The sequence below is a fragment of the Acomys russatus genome, chromosome 19 (genome assembly GCF_903995435.1).
Source record: "Acomys russatus chromosome 19, mAcoRus1.1, whole genome shotgun sequence".
Classification (NCBI taxonomy): Eukaryota; Metazoa; Chordata; class Mammalia; order Rodentia; family Muridae; genus Acomys; species Acomys russatus.
The window spans coordinates 27,324,678-27,349,560 of record NC_067155.1 but is presented as its reverse complement, the minus strand read 5'-3'; the positions used below and the strand labels follow the sequence as shown (position 1 = coordinate 27,349,560).

Genomic DNA, 24,883 nt, shown 5'->3' with positions numbered 1-24,883 from the left:
TTGTCCTTTCTCGTTTCATTCAAAAATCAGATTGTAGTCGCACCCTGCTTTAGTGTGTTGGGACTTGGTTTCACTCAGGGTCTCCAATTAGTACCTGAGCTAGCTAAAGTTGATGCTTTCTGACTTTGGTTTCTAGTTTACCTTTGGGAAGAAGTTGAAGAAAGCAGGCTGTATCTTAGTTATTGAAAGCGCATCCCTGAGTCACTGTTGACTCAGAGCTGGTGGTTGTAAAGACCAGAGCTGTAGCTGGTGGAAGGCATGCTGTGGTGAGGGCTGGTAGTGTGTCATTGTGAAAAGAGAGGGAAGGGAGTCGCCAGGGAGCCAGGATTGTGAGCAGAAGTAAACTGAGCAGGTAGACTGGGGACAGACTTGCATACACAGAGGAAGAGCAGAAGAGCTGCCCAGAAGAAAGTTTTCTCAGGGTGACTCAGCAATGCAGGAGAGGGGTGGAGGAGGGAACACGCTCCACCCTCTTGTGTAGTTAGAGCCTCTCCTTTTGGCCTCACTGCTTTCTCCAATAAAGAAATCAGTTTTCACTAGAGAAATTAGTAAGTAGCTCTTGAGTAAGAAAGCTAGATTCCATTAAAACGATGGCAGCTTAAACTACAGACATTTGACTGGGTTTCAGACTAGATTAAATCTAATACTTTGCAGAAGATCTTTTGAGTGATGGAAAACCGTTTTCTTGGTCTGAGTCTAAATCTTGAGTCCTGCCATGGTTTTCACATTCGAGTCTGTACTTTTGAGATGGTTTTCTTTGAAAAATGGAAAGAATAGTAATCCACTGTCTTGTAGGAGTAAATGAAAACTTGTCCTATAAATACTCCAAAAGCTGTTTGGTGAGGTCTTATGCTTTTGTTCTGTTTTGGGTGGGGCGACATCTTAAAGCACAGAACAGTGAACATGGGCAGACTGTCAAGGTGGATACTTTTCTTTCAAGCAAACTGATCACTTTAGTAGTTTGTGGTACTTGAAAAAATTCTGTTTGTAGAAGAAATTTTATATCTGAGTAAATGTTTTTCTTCTTAGACTTCTAAATTCATTGTCTTTAAAATTATTGAAATAGAAGATTTATGAAATGAAGTTACTCAGAAAGTATTCTTATAACAGTTGTACTTAAAATGTACCAAAATTTATTACTATCAGATAAAAATTAAACTTTTATGAAAATGATAAAGCTGCTAATTGAGAAAAGTTGATGGTTATATTTTCTTCCTTTTTGCCTCTCTAGGTATTTCCAAACTATCATATTTATCCTCCAACTGCACCTCATGTTGCTTACATGCAACCAAAAGCAAACGCACCTTCCTTCTTCATGGCTGACGAGCTCCGACAGGTACTCTTTAGGACAGACAGATCCCGACCACGGGCTGGCTGTAGAGCAGGGAAGGACTCCACAGAGTGCCTGTGTCAGTCAAGAAGATTTAACGAGACCTTAAATAACATACCAGCGTATAAGATATGGAATTACTATTTAATGTGCTGCCTGACTGTGCTGTGTGTTCTCTGTACAAAAAGACTCTCTACATGGTTTGTTTACGTGTGTGTGTGTGTTTTCAATTGAATGTGTCAGGGAGGGGACATAGATGTCAAAAGACAATTATGGGAGTTGGTTCTCTCCTTCCACAATGTGGGTTCTGGGAACCAAACTCAGATTAATTATCAGGCCTTTCTTCACTGAGCCATCCCATATGGAATGGGCTCTTAAATACAACATATATATAATTTAAATGATTTCTAACCGGCTAACAGCCGCGTGGTGGTGGTGTATACCTTTAATCTCAGCACTCGGGAGGCAGAGGCAGGTGGATTGCTGTGAATTCAAGGACAGCCTGGTCTACAAAGTGAGTCCAAGACAGTCAAGGCTACACAGAAAAACCAAAAAAAAAAAAAAAAAAAAGCAAAGCAAACCAAACAAACAAAAAAAAAACCACTTGTTACTACTAATAATTTGACACAGGAATAAGCTTCGTTTTACATAACTCGAAAAAATTTTAAAGTAGATTTTATAAGATAATTCGCCTTCTTATTTGTTGTTGTAAACAACTTGGACATTCTTGATTTATAGCTTTTTTGTTTTGTTTTTTGTTTTTTGTTTTTTGTTTTTTTTTTTTTTTGGAGATCCATGTTTAGAATCTGTTATCAATGTACTTGTTTCCTATTCTTAGGAGCTGATCAACAGACATTTAATAACAATGGCTCAAATTGATCAAGCAGATATGCCAGGTAAAATGCATGATGATATCGCCCCCACCCCCACTCCACCGCTCATCTCTGAGGTTAAGGACAGCTTGGTTTACAGAACACGTTATAGGACAGCCAGGGATGCACAGACAATCCTTGTCTCAAAAGAGCAAGAAACAAACAATAAATAAATGGAAGAAAAAGAGGATAAAACTGGATCCTGTCTTAAGCCACATTAAAAAGAATATATTAATGACTTATATGCCTCCTACTGTGTATACCAGTAAATATACAAAGCATTTTAATAGAGAATGTTTTGCTGCACAGGACTCAAAGAAAATACTGGGCTGCAGATTCAGCTCAGTTGAAAGCACTTGGCCTGGTAATTGGTTGGTTTCATTCCCCACCACTGGATGATAAAATCACAAAAACAAAGCACTGATAAGTTCTTCTAAATTAAAATTTAAAAATGACCCAAAGGCATTTGCTGTTAAAAAGGAACTAAAACTTGGGAGGAGATATTTGCAAACTGTGCAATTGACATATGACAGAAGAATCCCTGCTCAATCAGCTCAGTGGGGCAGCGGCCGGAGGTGAGTGTGAGCGTTTTTGTGGACAATCCGTATAGCCAGGAAATGCTTCAGAAGAAGGAGACACAAGGAGGAAATATGTAACAGTTTGCCAGCTTCCAGGGGTAAGATGCAGATGTACGTTCTCAACATTGAAGACAGTTTAAATTGGTGAACCTGCAGCTGCGTTGTAAAACTGAAAACTATATGAGATTTATTTAATGTTTCTGAGTCTAGATCAGGTTAAGCTTTGGTCATTTCAGCTGGACCACGTACAGGATAGTCATAAACATGCACGCAGCAGTGCAGACCCAGAGCAGTCGGAGGACAGTGATGAGTTAGTAGGACAGAATGGCAAGGCCAGTGGTGTGAGTGACAGGAGCTACAGAGTTACTAATCTATTCTCGACAGCTGGGTTCAGACATGTCTGTCCTTTCTGTAACTGAGGTTTTGTTCCTCGGGTTCACACTATTACTATTTGTGGTTAGCTTTGTATTTAACAGCTTCCCAGTGTAGCCCTGGCTGGGCTGGCACCTGGAGGTCGGCTTGCCTCTGCTTGTTTCTGAGTGCTGGGCTGGGATGAGTGCCACCAGGCCCATGTTCACTGTTTGACTCGCCGTAAAGGCTCAGGTCGGCCCATCTTCTCATCCGTTCTGCTGTTTCGTTTCCTTTCCACTTCTTCAGTGTGGACTAGATCCTTGTATGTACGTCTCCTTACCATCTACTGGTGGGTCTCAACCAGGAGTGTTTTCCATCTCAGAAAATTTTAGCGATGTCCAAAACCTTTTTAGTCGTCACGCAGGCAGTGTTGTACTGGCGTGCAGTGGGTGGAGGCTGGGGTGCTCTGAGCACCTGCAGTGGGCAGGACAGGGAGCGAGCTGACTGCCATAGACTCACTGCAGTGAGTCCTGGACTCTCACAATCTCTTACTCCAGCTGAGCATCGACATGGTCTTGGAGAAGAAACCAAAATTCAACTTAGCATTCTTCCCCCCTGTTTCTGCTCCTTATCTCCATCGTTGTCAATATGATCTGGTGCACTTGGCTCCAGAACAGGAGGAAGGCTCAGCTGGGAGACGTCGACCTCCATTTGCTTTTCTTTTGGGCTTTTTCTACTGTAATTTTTTACACAAAGCAGTTTAATTCTAGGCACTCCTTTAATTGTAAGTAGTAATATGTATCAGGCTGAGCAGAACACATAGAATAGAATAATAGTTAATTATACTGTCTTTAAAATTCAGCATCCCTTTATGATAAAAACTAAATCAGCTGATACAAGAGGAACACATCTTAACACAAAGCGCATGTAAAACAAGCGAGCAGCTAAAAGTAACCAGGGCACAGAGTGGGACCACAGCTCAGAGAGGAAGCTCCAGTGTAACATAGTGGGCTTGAAATGTGTTAAGTCCAGCCGTAGTGTGCACACATGCGACAGACCGAAAGAAGGCAGAGCTAAAGCCCTATCTTCATGCACTTGCAGTCCCGTCACACCTCTTCCCAAGAAACCATGCATGGCACTGCACACAAATTCAAGATGCATAGCTTCCAAACCCAGGCAGGTATGCTGTGGAAAGCCTTGAGTATCGAGCAGAATTTATCTTTTACCTTGCGTATTTGCTTGATGTTAAAACTGTAGTAGCCATCAAAAATGTTGCAAATACCCGCCACAGCCAGTTTCCTCTGTTTTCAACTGCTCCTCTTAGTTATTTGGGAGAAGCATGGTTTCCTTCAGTTGTACGCTGATTCCATCTGTCATGTTTACGGGTTCACATACAGACATGCATGCGTACATACTTCTCAATTTAATACAGCTTATTTCAAATTTACGCCCTAAAGAATCCAAAATTTATCTTGACTTTATTAGAATGAAATGTTTAATACATCATGTAATAGCTCATCTTTAGTAATTATTTCTGAGAACAAAAATCCCATGTTGTGCTGCCCAGAGACTGGAAATAAATGAGGGTGTGAACTTTAGTTGTGCTTTGGCTGCTCCGTAGCCACAGTTGGATTTGTGACGTCTGCAGACAGACACTATCTTGTGACACAAATCTGTTAGGACTTGTCATGGGTGATAATAGGATGGGTGTCTTCTTCTTTACTGTGAGAAGTGTACGGATGCCTAGCATTGATAACTGTCTCTCTGTGACTTACTCCAGCAGTCCCTACAGAAGTTGACAGCTATCATAGCCTGTTCCCCCTAGAACCACTGCCACCCCCCAACCGGATACAGAAGTCAAGTAATTTTGGGTATATCACATCTTGCTACAAAGCTGTAAATAGCAAAGATGACCTGCCATATTGCCTTCGGAGGATACACGGTAAGGGGGAAGTGGCTCGCTTGGCTAAGGTTGTTCATGCTCTCCTGTGTGTGGACAGTGTGGGTTTGGAGGACAGCAAAGTTTCCCTTTCCTCTTGCTTTACTCCGTTTTCCCCTAATGCGGAGATTAGTGCCTTATAGGCAACATAGACCATTTTTAGAAATTCGTATTTCTCATGAGCTGTCATGTGCAGTTGATTGTAGTAGAGATTTTTCCTCTTCAGGTTTTCGTCTTGTTAACACAAAGTGCATGGTGTTGGTTGATATGTGGAAAAAAATCCAGCACTCAAATATTGTAACCCTGCGGGAAGTGTTTACCACTAAAGCATTTGCCGAGCCCTGTAAGTAGCTGGTCCTGTGGCTGTCCTGCACATGCGCTTCCTTCTCTGGAGGACGTCTGTGACCGCCATGTGTTCTCTCCTCAGCCCTTGTGTTCGCATATGACTTCCACGCTGGAGGAGAGACTGTGATGAGCAGGCACTTTAATGACCCTAATGCGGACGCCTACTTCACCAAGAGGAAGTGGGGTAAGGGAGGGGCAGGCCAGCCTTGCTGGGGCCCTGCTCTCGTTCTGGGAAGGGCATGTTCATATGGAAACGTAGGCAGGCTTATTCTTGCCATTTTAAAAGTATCTCAAAGAATTGGAGTTGGTTTGCAGCAACCAAGTGTGTGCGTTGACTCTGATTTTACAGCAGTGCCTTCGCGTCATTCTGTCTCCTGCCACCTTGTATCCTGTAAGCATGAGTTGGCAGTCTCACCATCCCGTGGGACAGGGCGGCCATTTATGGAATCACTTCCATGGAAATAGGCTTCTGTTTGCTTAATGCCAATGCAGCTTTTAAAAGTTACTCTATATAAAAGTGGAATGTTTTCTTTTTCTTCTCCTTTTCTTTTCTTTTTAAAAAAATATATTATTAATTTATTCATATTACATCTCAATTTATCCCATCCCTTGTATCCTCCCATTCCCCTTACTCCCCTCCCCTGTGACTGTGCCTGGGGAGACCTCCTCCCCTGTGCCTGTGACTGAGGGGACCCCCTCCTGTGTGACTGAGGGACCTCCTTCTGTGTGACTGTGACTGAGGGGACCCCCTCCTGTGTGACTGTGACTGAGGGGACCCCCTCCTGTGTGACTGTGACTGAGGGACCTCCTCCTGTGTGACTGTGACTGAGGGGACCCCCCCTCCTGTGTGACTGTGACTGAGGGGACCCCCTCCTGTGTGACTGTGACTGAGGGACCTCCTCCTGTGTGACTGTGACTGAGGGGACCCCCTCCCCTGTGACTGTGACTGAGGGGACCCCCTCCTGTATGTGCTCACAGGGCATTCTGCTCCTTTTCTAATAGGCACTTTATAATTCAAATATTTCAAAAAAACCTAAAAATTTATAATTATAGTCTAAAACAGGTTTATTTGGGGGTAAAATGACACCAGAGGAAACAAATCCATTTTGAGATGTCAGAGTTTATATTCTTGTGGACAGTCCTGTTTTGTGGTGTGGAGCCAAGGATGGAGCACCACACCGTCTTCCTGAACACACAAGATAGTACTTGGGTTCACTCATAACCTCGTCATCTGTCTGCATTCTGACAGTGGCAGGAAGAGAGTTGTGCTCACATAGGGAGCTGTTGCCGAGCAGCGTGGCCATTTCCTCTGTAGAATGTGGTTGTGGCTCAAATGTATTTTAGTAACAACGTGTGTGACGTGGCTGTTGCCATTTGGGCTGCGTTCTTTGCTGTGTGGTGGTGAGTCTCTACTGCATGCAGGTTGTTGGGTGCCCTCTGCCTCTCAGCTCTGGTGCAGACACTGCCAGTACTCCCTGTTGAGAGCTACTCGGAACATTTTTACCACCGTGAAAAAAAAATCTGTATTTTGTTCTTGTATTGAAAACATGTATCTCAATGTTTACATGGTCTCAGAATCAGTCCTTTCATATTTTACACTTTTATATATAACCTTCCATAATGTGCCATAAACACATGAATGCCTGTTGTTTCTCTTACCTTGTCTTAGCCACAACTTGTTTAAAAAGGTCCATTTGTCAGAAGTGCATTGGTTAGCGATAGGGATGATGTGAGATAAAGAAGTTGTATTACATAGAAACTATAGAGATTGAAATGAAGTGACATGAATGGCAGTTAGAATCAAATCTGATGGATAGTAGGACCTGTGTGTTTGTTCTAAGTCCTCACTCCCATAATCAGCACTTAGAAAGCTGAGACAGGAGGAGTGCCACAAATTGGAGGGCTACAGAGTGAGATTCTGCTCTCAAAAACAAAACAGAATGGTGTGTGTAATGGGTGCACACCTTTAATCTCAGCACTTGGAAGGCAGATGCAGACAGACCTCTCTGACGTCAGGGCCAGCATCTCTGTTCCAGGATAGTCAGGGCTACACAGTGAGCTCCTGTCTCAAAATAAACAACAACAACGCACAATGCACAGCACTCCTTTTCCTTCTCTTTTTATTTCCATCCTCTTAATGGGCGTAGTGCTGTGGGCTATGCTGCAGGCTTCAGGCGTGCTGAGCTGTGCTCCTCTGCCCCCAGTCTCACAATTGCACAGATCTCCTGCTAAGGCCGGTTTGGAGACTTCTAAGACTTCTTCGTAGGTGTAATGTCTTCATTCTGTCCAAATTGAGAGGACATGGTATATGTGTTAAAAAAAAAAAAAAAAGTTGTCTGAAGTCATAATTATATACTATTGACTCAGGGTTTTTAAGATGTTTGTATTTAAAAAAAGAAAGAAATGTTTTGTAGCCCTGAGAGACACCTTGCTTGTACTTTCTAGAATGTTTATTCATAATCAGCTGTTTGGCTTTCACATTTTTACTTCATTCACAGGAAAGTTGGCTCACCACCGCCATATGGCTGCAAGATTATGTTCACTGAAATAATTAGGAAAATATGGGTTCAGTTTCTCTGTCTCTGTTACTTCATTAAATATTGACTTTGACCCAGAAGGTATGATAAAAAAGCTGGGGATGGAACTCAGTGGCAGAGCAAGCAGTTGCCTAGTATGTGTGGGTACCTAGGTTAGGTTCCCTGCACCACAAAATAGACAAAAACACCAATAAAACTTGTCAGAATAAAGACTTTCCTAGTGATTGTGCATCTGTCTCATCATTGGTGAGCAGACAGCTTTTTAAATGTGGTTTTTGTTCAACATCTAGCTGGGCAGAAGTGAGTCCTCTGCTTTCCAGCAATGTAAAACCCTAAACCTCAAGTCTAGAGACACGTTGGTTGGGTCTTACTGTTCTGCACATGCGTGAAATTCATTTTCTTGTAGGCCAACACGACGGACCACTGCCCAGACAGCACGCTGGGTTGTTACCAGAGTCTCTCATTTGGGCATATATTGTCCAGCTGAGCTCTGCCCTGCGCACCATTCACACAGCAGGCTTGGCATGTAGAGTAATGGATCCAACGAAGATTCTCATAACTGGCAAAACGAGGTACCAGCAGCTTGATTTTTGTTTTGTTTTGTTTTGTTTTAAGATTTATTTATTTTGTGTCTGCATGTGTTCTGCCTGCATACGCGTCTGTGCACCACATGTGTGTGGCTCCTAAGGGAGGCCAGAAGGTAGTATTGGATTCCCTGAAGTTACAGATGGTTGTGAGCCACCCCTAGAAATGTTGACAAGGGTCACAAAGGTATTTGGGAACAAAGGCAGAGTAGGACCACCATTTGTTGTAGATACCCATCAGAGGCTCCGATGGCTGGGCTTTACCTGCACAGATAGTGATCTGGAAAGTGCACAGTTCGAATTTTTAACAAGTTGCTAAATGATTTCAGTCCTGAGCATTGAGAGTAATACAGGGAGGCAACAAAGACCGTATTTCAGCTAATGTTAGTTGCCGAAATTTCTTGAATTGTTTTGGACAGTGTAGCATGCAGAACTGAAGATAGTAGCTAGGCCCTGGGTTCATAGCTCATCACTTGGGAGGCTAACCGCCTGGGCTACAGCCTAGAGACCCTGTGCACACACACCCAAGAGAAGCCAACAGCAGTAAAGCCCAGAAGTCCTGGTCCACGTTCACGCTTTTACTGGTCTGTACATGCTTGAGAAGGTTGTTGGCTTCTCTGAGCTTCCGAAGCAGCACTAGATGGTTCGGCGCTGGGAACGGTGCCCGCCCACTGCCTCTGTAGCAAGTGTTGGGAGTAAGTAGTGTCCTTTCAACAGCGCTGCTGACTCTCTGCACTTCTGTAGCGAGTCACTTTCATTATCTCTGAAATGATTTGGGGAGGATGGAGGACGGGGCTACGGTCGTTAGCGTTAGCTCCTTCCTAGCATTAGAAAAGGTTAAGTCTTAGTGTATTCTAAGAAAAGCATAACTGTTCTCTTTTGGGTTTTGTTTTGTTTTTTTGTTTTGTCCTTACAGGTTACGAGTAAATTGTGTAGGAGTTTTTGATGTTTTAACATTTGATAACAGTCAAAACAATAATCCTTTGGCATTGATGGCTCAGTACCAGGTCAGTAAGAATTAGTATGGTGCTTTTTGTTTTTTGGTGTGTGTGTGTGTTTTTCCCCCCCTCTATTAAGCTAAACTTAGTTCTAAAAGTATTTGGGGTTTTCCGTTTGAATGTCTGTTTATCCCGTTGAGTGGTGCCTTACCGCAGACCTCACTGCTGAGGTGGGCAGAAGGAACGGGTAGTTAAGGCTCCAGCTGCTTTACAGGGGCTTACACTCGCCTGACAGTCACGCGCGTGGCTGTATCAGATGCTGCACACGTTTCACTGTTCACACCCTACCAGCCTTACTGTGGGTTGCCTGTCCCACTACAACACAGCACCCTGTTGTGTTTGTCCTTTGTTGCCATAGAACCTGTCATTTCTTGTATATCACCAAAATTTCATTATTCTCTAAATTTATTCTCTTATTTCTGAAAGAACTCATAATATGCAATAATATGAATGATTAAATGAGTCTTCAGTATACTGGTGGGAAAAAATTTAAAATGCTGAATACTCCATATTAAAAACAGAAAGGAATACAAAGTCCATCCCTGGTGGGGTGTGGTGCAGTGGTGGCAGCACTTAGCATGCCTGAGGCTCTGCATTTGATCCTAGCACTGCACAAACAGCAGAGACTGTCCTATGAGGCAGAGGTAGTGGTGGGTGCCTCCATTTCCGTCACTGAGTCTCATCCTGGCATTCCAAGTCACAAATTTGTCTTAGATGGCTCGTCTTGCTACATAGGGATATGTAGCTGTCCCTAAAGCTGACTGTATATCTTGGTGGGTGAAGTCATGGGAGGTTTGCTCTCTCGTGTTTGGACTCATGCTTAGCCTGCCCTGTTCTTTTCAATGTTAGTTTACTTAGTATAAGACAGGATTTCAGAACAGAAAGAAAGGAGAGACACGGTGAGAAGTAGGAGTCCTGAGTAGTGCTGAGTGTTGAGCTCCACCCAAGAGTCCATGGCTGTTTACCACAAGCTGGGGCTGCGGAGGTGCTCTTGTACACACGTGTGTGCATGTCCTTCCTGTCCTACTCCCCTGGGCTCCCCTACTGCGCCAGGCTGCCTGAGTTCACGCCTGCATACCTGCTGCTTTATACTTCCCTGGTAATCATGCAGAAGTGACTGATGAGGAGCTCGGTGTGCTGCCTCCAGTCTCGGAATGAGGGCGGAAGTTGGAGGCAAGACAGTGAGTTGGAGGTTAGCATGGCTGCATCAGACGGTCAAAGATTGGGAGGCCATCCGTTACTACAAGCTGTTCACACACTTGATAAATAACTACCTGTAGTTTACTTTGCTGAGCACATTACTAGAAGTTTTGTAATTTTAGGAACAGAACTTGGGAGGTTTTATTTGTTCTTAAGGGATGACAGTAGCTAACTCCCCACCCCCATGCTCCCAAATCTAGTGTGAATCCTGGGCTTCACAAATTCAAAATATGTTGGACATGTAGATGGCTTTTCTCCTGATCATAGAAGCTCATGTGTGAAATGTCAGGCCCACAGTAGTAGTTTTGAGTGAGGTGTTGAATTTGAACAGCCAAATGTTTTATTGTAAGGGAGCTTGGCTTAGGCTCTATCGAGGTAAAATGCCAGGGCTAGCCATTTGGCTAGTTCACTGGTGTTTGCCTTAGAACCCTAGGCTTCCCAGCTACACCTATTTTATACCCTCTTCAAGGCCTGTGGTTCTCAGCCACTAGGGGTGTTATCCCTAATGGGTAACACCAAGACTCCACTAGGCATCAGTCTTGTTTGGTTTGCAGTTAAGTTCCTTGGGTGTTTTGAAATTTCTATGAAAAACTAAGGCTCAGTAGATGAACGTGTAGGGTATGCAGTGATTGACATGAGATGTCAAATTTGAAGCATGTATACAAATACTGTATAAAAATTACTTCAACTTTATTCCATTCTTAAAGCACATTCTTCTAGCAAGTGACGGTTGTCTTTGCAGAGGGCTCTGCAGGGGACCGTTCTGGAGCTGTAATTAGTGCTTAAACCCTTTTAGAACAATGGTTCTTAGTCTGTGGATCGTGACCTCCATTGAAGGTCGAAGACCTTTTCACAAGAGTCACATATCAGATATTTATATCACAATTCTAACAGTAGCAAAATCACAGTTATAAAATAGCAGTGAAAATAATTGTATAGGGGCTGGAGAGATGGCTCAGAGGTTAAGAGCACTGACTGCTCTTCCAGAGGTCCTGAGTTCAATTCCCAGCAACCACATGGTGGCTCACAGCCATCTATAATGAGATCTGGTGCCCTCTTCTGGCATGCAGGCAGAGCACTGAATACATAATAAATAAACAAATCTTTAAAAAAACAAAAAACCAAGCCTACACGGTCCAAGAGTGGTGGCACACACCTTTAATCCCAGTACTCGGGAGGCAGAGGCAGGTGGATCGCTGTGAGTTCGAGGCCAGCCTGGTCTACAAAGCGAGTCCAGGACAGTCAAGGCTACACAGAGAAACCTTGTCTCAAAAAACCAAAAAACAAAAAAAAAAAAAAAAAAAAAAAAAAAAAAAAAAAAGAAAGAAAGAAAAAGAAAAAGAAGGAAAGAAAGAAAAAGAAAAAAGAAAGGAAGGAAATCATTGTATAGTTAGGTAACTCACAGCTTCAGGTGCTGTAGTAGGTCTGTGCCATTTTGGTGCTCTATGGTGCATGCACTCTGAAGTCAAGTGGAGGCTTGCTCGTGGTGAGCTGTCTTGTCTCTGCATTTTGACCGCTGTCTTGAGCAGTTCTTGAAATGGAAAATGTTCAGTCCCAGTCATCTTAGCTGTCTTTAACTTTTCAGACTAAAAACATAAAATCGGGGCAAGTGAGATGGCTTAGCAGGTAAAGACATTGACCATGTTAGCCTGGGGGCCTGAGTTGGGTCCCTTGCAGCTCATGTGAAGGTGGGAAGGGAAAAACTGGCCTCAGAGTTGCCTGGTGCTCATGTGACGCACACCTATGATAACACAGAAGCTTTCTGACTCAACGGCAATGGTCTCATAATTGGAATTTGAATTGGCTAAGAGTGTGGTCCTGGAAATGCTTTCCGTAGGATGACTTGGGTGCTCTACACATTTTGGAGCTAATCGTTGAGTGAGACTGGGATAGAGAAGCTCAGGAGTGCTTCTCAGTACAGTGGCAGTGATTTTGACAAGTGAGCGTGCTGAGGGGCTACTCTGCACACTCCTCTCCGTGTGAATGTGTTGAGCCTTCCTGTTGGGAGAGTGCTCAGTGTGTTGGCAGTGTGCTGCAGAGTGGGGAGTAAGCATTGTGTCTTTTCTCTTGCGGCAGCAAGCAGACCTGATGTCACTAGGAAAAGTTGTGCTGGCTTTGGCTTGCAATTCCGTGGCAGGGATCCAGCGAGAGAATTTGCAGAAAGCCATGGAATTGGTGACAATCAACTACTCCTCTGACCTGAAGAACCTCATCTTGTAAGTTTTAATGGTTGGTAAAGCAGAGTGCTGCTCTGTGATTAAGACAGAACCCTCCATAGGCCTTCCCACTGTTTAAAGTGGAGCAATCACAAGCAGCTGCTGTTTTCCTAATCTTTATCGCCAAGTATGTGTTCCTTTTTTCTTTTTTTTTTAACATTACAAATGTATAAAATTTTTAGTAACAAACACTTTAAATGTATTGTTCAAATGTTCAGTTAACTCCCCCATCCCCACCTGCTTTTATTACAAAGAAGCACGATGGGTTCCTAACTGTCGGAATGTTAGGGACTGTTAAAGACAGGCATCAAACAGAGCGTAAGAGCAGCCTTCGAGCATGTTGATACCAAAAGACAAATCAGATCATCTTTGTAATGTAAAAGAAAATAAATCCACAAGATTACACGCTAGCTAGGTGGAAGAACATTATAGAGGATAGAATATTTATTTTCTCTACATAAATGTGCATATCTTACTGTGAAGCATCCTGCTTTAATTTCAGTGGTATTCTATCACAGTTCTTCATGGGTCTCGATGGAATGGAGTGGCTATTTAAGTACGACCCAGAGATCCTATCAAGTTTTTATTTGGTCAGTCTTACCTTTAATGCCTTAAGTGTTTTTCTTTATTCTTGGGTTAAGCCAATTTCACTTACAAAATTCACAGCTAGAACATAAATAGTGTTATGGTACCTGAGAAAACTAGACAGTCTTTAGTATGTCATTAAAATAATGGTGACTAAAGGATAAAAAGTGTGGAAGCTCATGTATGACAAACTTATAAAATAACATTTTAGGGACTGGAGAGATGGCTCAGAGGTTAAGAGCACTGAATGCTCTTCCAGAGGTCCTGAGTTCAATTCCCAGCAACCACATGGTGGCTCACAGCCACCTATAATGTGATCTGATGTCTTCTTCTGGCCTGCACGTGTACATGCAGGCAGGGCACTGTGTGTGTGTGTGTGTGTATATATATATATATATATATGTAAATAAATCTTTAAAAAAAAATAACATTTTAGAAATATGTATGCTTGTACTGTAATAACTCTTCACAATGTGAATAAAAGATGCCTGACTGAAAATAGTACATTGGGTTTGTAAAACAGCTTGTCAGTCATGTGGTTAGAGAGCGCCCTCTGCAGTTGTCCTGACAGCCGCAGCTGCTAGCTGTTGGGTTACACTAGTCAAACTCAAGACCTCCACAGCGGTGTGAGTGTAGCTCCCAGCTAAGCTGTGGACAGCACAGACAGGACTCTCTGGTCTCGGAGTGCAGCTCAGCGGGAGACTCCAGGAAGTCTGAGTGTAAGTTTGGAGTGCATTTGACAGCTGTCAACACCGACACATCTGCTTGTGAGGATGGCTGCTGTGAGCTCACTCTAGGGGAAACAGTGCTCGGAAAACCCTGCAAGTATCCCTGTTACATTCTAGGAGCCAAATCAATAGTCTCTTTGAGCGTCCAGTGAGCTTCCAGTGATCCCTTCTACTCTTCTCTGCAGCCCTGGATGGTCCAGTTTGTTTTTGGACCAGACCTAAGGAGTGGAGGATGGGGCTACACAAGGCACTTCCGAACTGTGTGACTTGAATTGCACCTAGTTCTCTAATAGCTCTATAAATGAGGTGTCATTAATAGCCCCATTTTAGGTGCAACAAAACTGAGGCACAAGAAGGTGGAGTAACTTGTCAAGTGTCACATGGCTGGTAATGGCGTCCATGATGACTAGACAAATGGAAGGCCAGTGGCTACGGTGGCTAACCAAGATAGCTTGTAGTTCTCACATCCGTTTACTCATCAAGGGATTGCTTACTGTGCACCAACCTCTGAGGATGCTTTCATAAGAGGAGCAGGACTTTGATCTATCCTTGAGATGCTTACAAAGGGTCGTTAGAGGGCTGGAGACATGGCTCACCAGTGAAGAGTGCACTGCCTTTGCAGAGCTCTTAAGTCCCCAGCCTCCGTGTCCACACCTCACCACCACACGTGCACAGAGACATTAACACAGAAGCAAGTGAGCTGTTCGCAAGCAGAGCTAAGGCCTGTGAAGATGATTTCCTGAATGAAAGCCCAGTCAAAAGGAGGTGACACAAGAACCCACTTGTGAGTAAGCAGTGACCAGGCATTGATAGACAGTCACTGTGCTCTGCAGCAGCTCTTGAAAGAGCAGCCCTCTCTGCCTCGCTGGTGGTAAAGAGGTGAACTGGTCCCTCCAGCTCTTAGTCCATAGGGAGCTCCCAGAATGACAGGTGGCGCTTGACGTTGTGGAGCAGAGGACAGTTTGTTTTGGGCTAATTCAGTTTTGCACAATTTAAGACTCATCTTTAGAGCTGGGCGTGGTGGCGCACGCCTTTAATCCCAGCACTCGGGAGGCAGAGGCAGGCGGATCGCTGTGAGTTCGAGGCCAGCCTGGTCTACAATGTAAGTCCAGGATGGCCAAGGCTACACAGAGAAACCCTGTCTCAAAAAAAAAAAAAGACTCATCTTTAGACTGAAAAATTATTTGTAGTTAGGTGTGGTGCCATGTGCCTGTAGTCCCAGCTCCTCAACGGGAATGAGGCCAGGTTTTACTTGAACCCAGGAGCCTAAAGCTAACTTGGGCAGCACATAGCAGTTTATCTTGGAAGAGCAGAAGGGGGACTCCCCAAAGCTCAGCCTTCCAGTGTTCCCCCCTCAGACTTGTCTGCAGTCATTCCGTGTAACAGAGGCCTTGAGGGTGCAGATGGCTAAGTGTGGCCTCCTCTACTTGGCTTCTTGCCTCTGTACCTGGACACACACAGAGGAGAGGTGTCTGCACTGTGGAAACAATCCAGGGAAAGGATGTGATCAGTTTACATGAAAAGTCCGTTTCCAAATTGTGAGCACCAAGTTAGTGACAGCAGCATCTGTGCCTGTGCCATCAAGGAACGCATGCTGGCCATTCATGGGCTCTTCTGTGTCTGTAGGTACTTGTTGACTGACCAAAACAGGATGCGGAGCGTGAATGACATCATGCCCATGATTGGTGCTCGGTTCTATACTCAATTGGATGCTGCTCAAATGAGGAATGATGTCATCGAGGAAGACCTTGCTAAGGTAGAGCGTCTGGGTGGCTCGTGTGGAACACAGTGCTTACTCGGCCAGCTGGCCAGGGCTGTACTGCTCTAGTTCACACGAGGCTCACTTTAGTCTATAATAGCCTACTCATGACCTGGCTGTAATTGTGTGTCTAAGACACTGGTTTTGTTTGATGTTTTTAATTGGTCAGTGGCGTAGTGTCCTTGGATATGATGCACAAACCAGGCATCTGTTTAAGAGCAGAGCCCAGAAGTGTGGGTGCTGGTGCTACTGCATACGTTTAATACGGGTGTAGAGTGTTTAAAAACTTGGGTTTAGCTGAACATGGTGGCGCACACCTTTAATCCCAGCACTTGGGAGGCAGAGGCAGGCGAATCTCTGTGAATTTGAGGCCAGCCTGGTCTACAAAGTGTGTTCTGGGTCAGCCAAGGCTACACAGAGAAACCCTGTCTCAAAAAAAAAAAAACAAGCCTTGTGTTTATATTCAGTTAGCTAGAACATTAACATTCTCTCTCTCTTTTTTGAAATGTTTTATAGGAGGTTCAAAATGGAAGACTGTTTAGGCTTCTAGCAAAATTGGGAACAATCAACGAGAGGCCGGAGTAAGGGTTTTGACAGTATTTACAGCATGTTTAACCCAGGGTGCTGAAGTGTATAGATAACGAGTGGCTGCCTTCTTAGTGTTTCCATTTGGAAAAGGGGGACGCTCTCATATGAAGTGACCTTAAAACTGCCAGCCACTAAAGAGCTGTTTGAAACCACAGCCCACGAGTGGTTGTTCTTAAGAAGTTATGTGCCATATTCCAGATGAGTCATGGAGTGCAGGTAAGGGGGGAGGCAGCCACGCCCCGTCTCCTGCAGGAAGCCTGGTCTCCTCAGTCTGTCTTGGTCAGTGGGGAGACGTTAGAAGACACTCTTGGCTGTAGCATGTCTATTCCCTTCTGTGGACTCGCATCGTTATGGATGTCATTATTGGTCATGCAGTGATGCCTGCATTTTATGCTGTCTACCTTGCTTGTAAGAGTTAGAGTCACCATCTGTCTGTACTTTCTTGAGACCGGGCCAGGCAGGTGCAGTTGTGACCACAGTGTAAGTTACCTGTCAGGGCTGTCTTGCTTCTCACAGAGGCCAGTGGCAGGCGCGAACCACCGCTTGTGGGATTTCTGTTTACTGTGGAGTTAAAGCTACTTGATGTCTTCTTGCAAAGTTACTTTGTTTAATGCATATAGGTACTTTGCTTACATGTGTATTGTGCACCACATGCGTGCCTGGTGTCTGAGGAGACAGAACCTGGCATCAGATCCCTGGAGCTAGAGTTACAGACAACTGCGTTGCTGTGTGGGTGTTCTGTACGCACTCAGCCCTCTTCACAGCCCACTTCACTGTTTTCAAAGTGAAGAGTCTGAGGGTGGCCCCTGATAGTCTTCCTAAGAGCCCTTCTAAGACCCTGGCTAGCGGTTTCATTTACTAACCGCCCCCCATACCATGTGAGTTAGTCAGCCTTTACTCAGCTGGTGACCCATCCTCTCTCTCAGCACAGCGCTCTACGTGTCCTGACGCGGCCAGCTGAGCTGTCTGCTCTGGGGTTGGGCAGCAACGCTGAAAGTGAAGCGAGATTACAGTTCTTCCTTCCGTAGTTCTGTTAGTTGTGTTTTTCTGGCATTGGTACTCGTTTCAATAGTGAGCTTCAGCAGATAGTCCTTCAACACTTCACAGTAAGCTCTCTGACAGTTACAAAGTTCTTGGAAAAGTAGGTAGCCTAACAGTTGCTTTTCTCTCCTTCTGTTAGCCAGTAGAGCTCACACCTTTTCATGGCAGGTGAATCGTGAGCCCTTTGCAAATCTAAAATTCTTTGGTTCTGTTTTTTACACATTATTGATAGGTGATTTTATATATAAAATTCTAGATTGTCCTTAGAAAAGTCTACATTTCTTTACATATAAAATTAATTAAAATTTTGTGGTGAAAATGTCATCACTCTTTCCATACCTGACATCCTCAGTCTTGGTAGTTGTCCCTGCCCTGACTAATTCATGATAAACATTGTAGTGTGTATACCTCAGAGCTAGGAGCACGCATGCAGTGTTACCTTCCCCTAGTATATATATACCTAGAGAGAGAGCTAGGAGCACGCATGCAGTGTTACCTTCCCCTAGTGTGTATACACCTAGAGAGAGAGCTAGGAGCACGCATGCAGTGTTACCTTCCCCTTTAAATACTTAAACATTACCATTTCACACCGTGTTAATTTAGAAGTCCTTTTTGTTGAGCTCTAGAATTAGACAGAATCCTACATGATACACAAGCCTGGCCTGCTTTTCCCTTGCAACACCTCTGGCGAGGCAGACGGGTCAAGTGCCTAGCCTGCTCTGAGGATGTCACAGATCACGGTCTGCATAGGCCAGAGCTGCGCCCTACACCATGTGCTGCTCCTTGCACCATGTCATCTCCAGTGTGGTCGGCATGGCACAGCCGCGGAGTCTCCAGATGTCAGAAGTGTTGTAGGCTCCTTTGGGATTATTCAAGAGAAGGACTGACTGAAAATGCTTTCCTTAAAACTTAGGGTTTTGTCAACTCGATGAATGAGGAGTTGAATTTTAGTACCCTTTTGTTTTGGACTTAACTCTTTAAGGAGCCTCTTTGAGTTTCTTATGTCTTCTATTAATTTGTGTGTGTTTGCCTGCTTTAGGTCACCTGTTTGGAGCTAGATATTGTGATCATATTGATTAAACTTTGTTATGATGATGTTTTATGCTTTGAAATGAATGAATGAGCTCATGCTTCTAAAATGCCTGTGACTTTTTTAAAATCCAGCAGCGCCACCTCCTCTCCTCTCTTCCCTCTCCTAGCCCCATCTAGACGCACTGGCCCTTCCTAGTGCTCAGTGCTGTCCTAGTCTTGCTGGCGGCAGAGCATGTGTTTCCTTGGGGCTAGCAGCCTCAGCGCCCTCCTTCCAGGGTAGACTCGAGCTCCAGCTCTGCTACCCCTCTTCTCACAGCACTGTCCTGCTTTCTCTGGCTATTGGAGTGATGTGTTTATTTTTCCACTTTATGATCCTTGGTAAAGTGGAAACTTACCTGACGGCTAAGGAAGGAGGAAAGGAGACTTCTTACAGCTTTGGCCCAGAAATGTCAGGGGATTTTTTTCTCCTTTTTGTCAATCATAAAGATTGAGTAGAATATAAGGGGTAACTGTTCCTGTGAATTGAGCATTGATTGAGATTTTTCTTAAACACTTTACAGAACCCTTCCAATTTCTTATTAACTAGGGAAAATTGGGTTAATCTTGTGTCTAAGAAATAATGGCCATGTGGTATCAGGACTGAGTTACTGAGATGATATGTCAACTCCCTAGGTTTCAGAAGGATCCAACGTGGTCAGAGACTGGAGACCGTTACCTGTTGAAGCTCTTTAGGGATCATCTTTTTCACCAGGTGACAGAAGCAGGTGCTCCCTGGATTGACCTCAGTCACATCATTTCTTGTCTTAACAAGGTGATTTGTAAGGAAGAAAACAACGGTTTTTATTATGTCATATTCTCTCTCTCTCTCTCTCTCTCTCTCTCTCTCTCTCTCTCTCTCTCTCTCTCTCTCTCTCTCTCTCTCTCTCTCTCTCTCTCTGTGTGTGTGTGTGTGTGTGTGTGTGTGTGTGCGCGTGTGTGTCAGAGAACACTTGGGGGCATTTCCTCCTTTCTGCTTGGGGGCAAGCACCTTTACCCACTGATATATCACCTGTCTTGTAATTAGGTTGCTTTTTGTTTTGTTTTTTTAATTTATTATTTTATACAGTGTTCTGCGTGCACTGTGAGCTTGTACGCCAGAAGAGGGCACCAGATCTCAGTATAGGTGGTTGTAATCCACCATGTGGTTGCTGGGAATTGAACTCAGGACCTTTGGAAGAGCAGACAGGGCTCTTAAGCACTGAACCATCTTTCCAGCCCGATTGTAATGAGGTTTTTAAGATCACAAGAATAATTATCACAACTTGTAGAGTTACAGTGTGTTGTGTACAAATACTAAGAGACAGAAGAAGCCAGGACACATACCTGCTAGGCACTTCATAAAGTAGAGATTTTTTTTTAGCTAGGCATGGTGGCTCACACCTTTAATCCCAAGAGTGTTTTTGTCGCTACTTCTTAGCTCTGATTTTGCTACTATGAGTCGTAATGTAAATGACTGACGGGCAGGAGATGGGACCCGAGGGGCCTCACCCTGCAGGCCTGGAGTCTGGGTTTTGATTGTTTGGTGAACCCTTTACTGGATAAAGCACCACAGGATTGCTGCTCCCTCCTTTATACTTTTGTTTTATTGAGTAGTGTGACTGTATGCATGCTGTATGTTTGCACATATGTGTGCACACGTATGCGTGTGGTGAAAGACACCCTGTCTCAACAAGGGGAGAGGGAAGGACTCATACCAGGGCTGTCCTCTGACCTCCATAGCATGAACCTTGGCGCACACATAGGAGAGGAGCTGTGTTCTGGAGTAAAGTACGGTCTTTGTATAAGCCTATGATTAAACCAGAAACTGATGGTCAAGGGCCAGATCCACTCCACAAACTCTGCAATTGTTTGTTTGTCTCTCTGCCTATCTATCTAAATAACTTGCAAACTGACAATAGTTTTTTGTTTAAAAAGTGGGAGGAAAAAAGATAAAACAAAGACTGAATATGGCTGAGATTGTATGTGCCCCTCCATCAGCTCCCCTCAGGAGTGCTCACCACTTTGCCCGCTGTTCTACCTTTCAGCAGCAAACGACCATTTGCTACAGGCACCAGCTGCGCTGCCCTTATTGAGAGTTTGGATAAAGCTTTTCATCCACAGCGCGGTGCGCCGTGCCGTTCAGCTAGTTCACACTGACTTATGTGCTTATCTTCCTTTAATGTCTCTTAAAGGGAAAACTGGGTGGAGAGGAAGGGTCAGTAAGTAGAAAGTAATCCTAACAGATGTAATAACCTAGTATTAGTATCAGCACACAGTAATCATAACTGTGTTTTTTAAAAGTGTGTAGATACTGACACTGGGACTCGTGCATTGGAATGGTGAGCAAGTGTTGAAGAAAATCCTATTTCATATCATAAAATAGTAAATAAAACTTATTCCAATTCTGAAATGCCAAATCTCCCAAGTTTGAAGAGGACACTAACGATATTGATTAACCTATGATTCTAAAAAAAAGTCATTTTTGGGTTGTTTTTGTTTTCGTTGTTTTCCAAGACAGGGTTTCTCTGTGTAGCCCTGGCTTTCTTGGACTACTGGCCTCGAACTCACAGCGATCCATCTACCTCTGCCTCCCGAGTGCTGGGATTAAAGGTGTGTACCACCATGCCCAGCTCAAAAAAGTCATTTTTATGGGAACAATAAGAGAAACTGTGGTAAAATATTTTGAAAGTTTTAATAAGCTTCCAGTAATATTTAGACCTGTTTTAGTGAATCAATTAGTGGAATACTAAAGAAAACTAAAAAAAAAAAATCTAATGAAAACCATATCACAAATACTTCGGCCAAACCCCAGTAGCGGAGTGGTAGACAGAGCCCACAGTGGAAGCTGCAGAAATACATGGAGGATAAACACTGTCAAATTTAAAATGGAAGAAGCTGGGAGTGGTGGTGCACACCTTGAATCCCAGCACTGGAGTGACAGGCAGGGGAAGCAGCCTGGCCTACAGAGAGAGTTCCAGAACAGCCAGGGCTACACAGAGAAACCCTGTCTCAGAATAAATGAAAAAAGGAGGAAAGGGGAGGCAGGAAGGTGCTCCTCTGCCGTGGGGTTGCTGGTCACTGTGGGCCGTGTGAAGTGGGGCTGACGTAGCTGTGGACACGTTCATGCTTGAAGTAGTTCTCCTAAGAGCATGCACTTACTGCTCGATGCTCTGCACTGCAGAAGAGGTCCCAGCTACAGAAGGACCCTGGCCCACGGCTGGCAGGAGAAGCTGCACCATGCTGCTTTGTGTTCTTAGGCATTGCGACCCATCGGTCAGAGGGCATGGGACAGAAACACTTATTAAGAATTTCAGTTATTGTCGAAAGTGTTGTCCTAAAGTAGATTAAATCAGCTCTATTCCTCACAATCTGAACTGATGGCTTTTATACCTTACATCTTTCAGCTAGATGCTGGTGTGCCAGAGAAAATAAGCCTGATTTCCAGGGATGAGAAGAGCGTGCTGGTGGTGACGTACAGCGACCTCAAACGCTGCTTTGAAAATACCTTTCAAGAACTGATTGCAGCTGCAAATGGTCAGTTGTAGTATTTGCTTCAAGTGTCCACAGGGCATGGTGAAGGACCGAGCCTATAGCCAGTTGCACTACAACTGAACCGTCCTCCATCTCCTGCCACCAGGGACTGAGCAGGAAGGAGTGAAGTGTCCCGCACTCGGGTCAGGTGCACTGTTACTGGAGAGAAAGATTGTCTCAGTTTGTATGCACTCTGGCTGCCACAGGCCTCCGAAGAATTTATTCAGACTAAGGTCACCTTTTGGTGAATGATGCTCCTGCTTCTGTTTTTCCACTTGTGTATGCACTAATTTTAATTTTTAAAAAAGACTTATTTTCTGCCCTTTGACCTCTTGCCACATTGTATACTTATTAAGGGAACTATTTGCAAGGACATTGGGAAGCAAACAGGGCAGCTTTTTGCCACTGAGAGATGCAGACTTCGCTCTTGGGATGAGCCAGGTCAGGAGTTCACAGAAGTTCATGTAACGCACGATCCTTATGGAGTGTGAGCTCCGGGTGCTGCCCACCGTCAGCTCGGACTGAGGCTTGTGTTTAAGAACACACAGAGAGAGATGTCAGTGACTTTGTCGGGTATGAATTCCCCTATTTGTTGATTTAATCCTTTTCCAGATAACGACGGGAACAGTGACCAAAGGGCGGGCTGCTGTTCTCCAGCTCACCAGAGCCCTCTTCACAGCGGCGGCTGCCTGCCGGTCACACACACATACATTGATGCAGTTTTAATAGCAGAAAGAAGATTGTGCTGAAGGCCTGAAGTTGAGGAGTCATACTGCTTAGGGTTTATCCAGGTTGCTTTTATATTTTATTTTTATTTTTTATTTTTTGGTCTTTGAACTACAGCTTTATAATGGTACTTTACACTGGACACAGACTCAGAGACACTGGTGAAAAGGTGGGCTGAGCGCGGCAGTGGTCTCATGCTTTGCAGCCTGGTCTGGAGGGACTTTCTCTGCTGTGCCTTTGCGCTCCCTGCTTAACCCAAAGTAACAGGACTTGATAAACTTCTCTGCAGGGTCGTCTGAGAAGCCCGTCTCAAACACTTGCAGTTCTCCTCCTTGGAGCTTTCTTACTATTTGGACATGCAGTTGTCGCCAAACTCAAGTATTTGTGGGATGTGTTTTCACTTCAATACTGAAGACTGCCAAAAACAGGGATTTTCTCCTACACAACCACCACGGAGAGGTCATCTCCTTCCCAGTGCTGAGTGTGCAGCCTGCACACCTCGCAGCACGTGACTAGGAAGAAGCTGTGGGTGGAGACTCGTCAGGACAGACTCCCAAGCACTAGCAACTGATGTTACTATCTTCATTTTTAACAAGCATACATATTTGTATATTCCAGAGAAGTTTTTAACATTTCTCTGTCCACTTTTTATAAGCTTTAAAATGATTTTTCTCTGCCTTGAGATTTGCATCAAGAAAAAGCACCTCTCTTCACCGGAAGCTTGGAAGACCAGAGACACACTTCACACGTTCACCTAGCACGGCTGCATCCATGAGTGCTGGCTTCAGTTGTTAGTGGGAAAAGTAATGATTGCATTTGATCTGATGGATTTTAAAAGAACATAATGCTCACTATTCAAAGGACAGTGGACATTGGCCACCATGCCGTTCCTTTATTTAAAGGGAACAAGAACTTTCAGTGTAACACGCAGAGGTCTTTATCATTCGCTCATGTATTTGAGAAAGAGCAGCTGTCTTTTTATATGTTTTTTGACAAATCATATTGTAATTCTTTTGTACAAAAAAGAACTACTTGTATTCTAGAAGAAATATGAAATGCTTAATTTATAAGCGGGCTGGAGATTTTTTCCAATATTGTTTTCTTTGAAAATGAAAGGGGATCATCTATTTTAGTTTTGGGGGCCTGGAAACTTTTTGAAAATTTTTATTTGTGGACCAATGTTATGTGAATGCTAAGGAAGGGCAGGGGTAAAAATAGGGCTTGAATCTCTCATTCCGCATAGACCAGCAAACTCCCCTCTGCAAGGCAGGTTCACACCACAAGCCCAAGAGTCTGCCAGCTTGCTTCAGCCCCTAGGAACCTCAGGACTTGCTTTGTGAACAAAAGGTAGTCAGCTGAAAGTTTGCATAAGTAACTGTTGTCAGCCAGAAAGCAGCTGGTGTCAGGTAATGCATACTTTTTTTTTAGCTTTGTTTTATATTTATTCTTCATTTCATTTTTATTGGGAATGGTTTTCAAAAGAACTCTTGAGTTCTGCCTTGATTTTTTTTTGGGGGGAGGGCTGCTTTTGCTTTTTTTTTTTTTTTTCCCTCAGGGGAGGGGAGCCCTCTTTTCCACAGTGTAAACCCATTTAGGAGGTTGTCTGAAAGTTGCTGTTTAGTCCACAGGGAGACTTGACTATCTGAGGTGTGGAATTAAGGCTGTAAACTCCCGGTGACTTCCTGTCATGACAGACAAAGCTTGGAAAGGACACCCCTGAATCATGTCGGCCGCTCACTTCAGCTGTCTGTGCCACTCTCAGGCCTGGTAGTGTGCTCACCTCATTGCAGATTCCTTTGAGGGTGCCCTTGAATCTTGCGTTGACCTTGGTTCTGTCATTTGCCTATCAACATCGCTCCTCAAAAGCACCAGGATGTTCAAGTTCTAACGTCACAACCCCAGTACCTGTCGCTCATTCTTAACCC

The 24,883-nt window shown here is 44.2% G+C and overlaps 1 protein-coding gene across 7 annotated transcripts in view; it reads left to right on the top strand.

The window, feature by feature from the left end:
* Pan3 (poly(A) specific ribonuclease subunit PAN3) overlaps positions 1-22,856 on the top strand; it is a 100,649-nt gene extending 77,793 nt beyond the window's left edge. For 6 of the 7 annotated variants that reach the window (XM_051162863.1, XM_051162862.1, XM_051162864.1 and 3 more), the window contains 12 exons: positions 1,232-1,336; positions 2,169-2,226; positions 4,912-5,073; positions 5,297-5,413; positions 5,498-5,599; positions 8,359-8,524; positions 9,453-9,543; positions 12,811-12,950; positions 15,890-16,019; positions 16,539-16,603; positions 19,356-19,494; positions 22,106-22,856. In XM_051162863.1, the coding sequence (XP_051018820.1) occupies positions 1,232-1,336; positions 2,169-2,226; positions 4,912-5,073; positions 5,297-5,413; positions 5,498-5,599; positions 8,359-8,524; positions 9,453-9,543; positions 12,811-12,950; positions 15,890-16,019; positions 16,539-16,603; positions 19,356-19,494; positions 22,106-22,246 (1,416 nt within the window). In that variant the 3' untranslated portion in view covers positions 22,247-22,856. The remainder of the gene's footprint in view (positions 1-1,231; positions 1,337-2,168; positions 2,227-4,911; positions 5,074-5,296; positions 5,414-5,497; positions 5,600-8,358; positions 8,525-9,452; positions 9,544-12,810; positions 12,951-15,889; positions 16,020-16,538; positions 16,604-19,355; positions 19,495-22,105) is intronic. The other variant, XM_051162865.1, reaches the window with a different exon arrangement.
* The last annotated feature ends 2,027 nt before the right edge of the window (positions 22,857-24,883 follow it).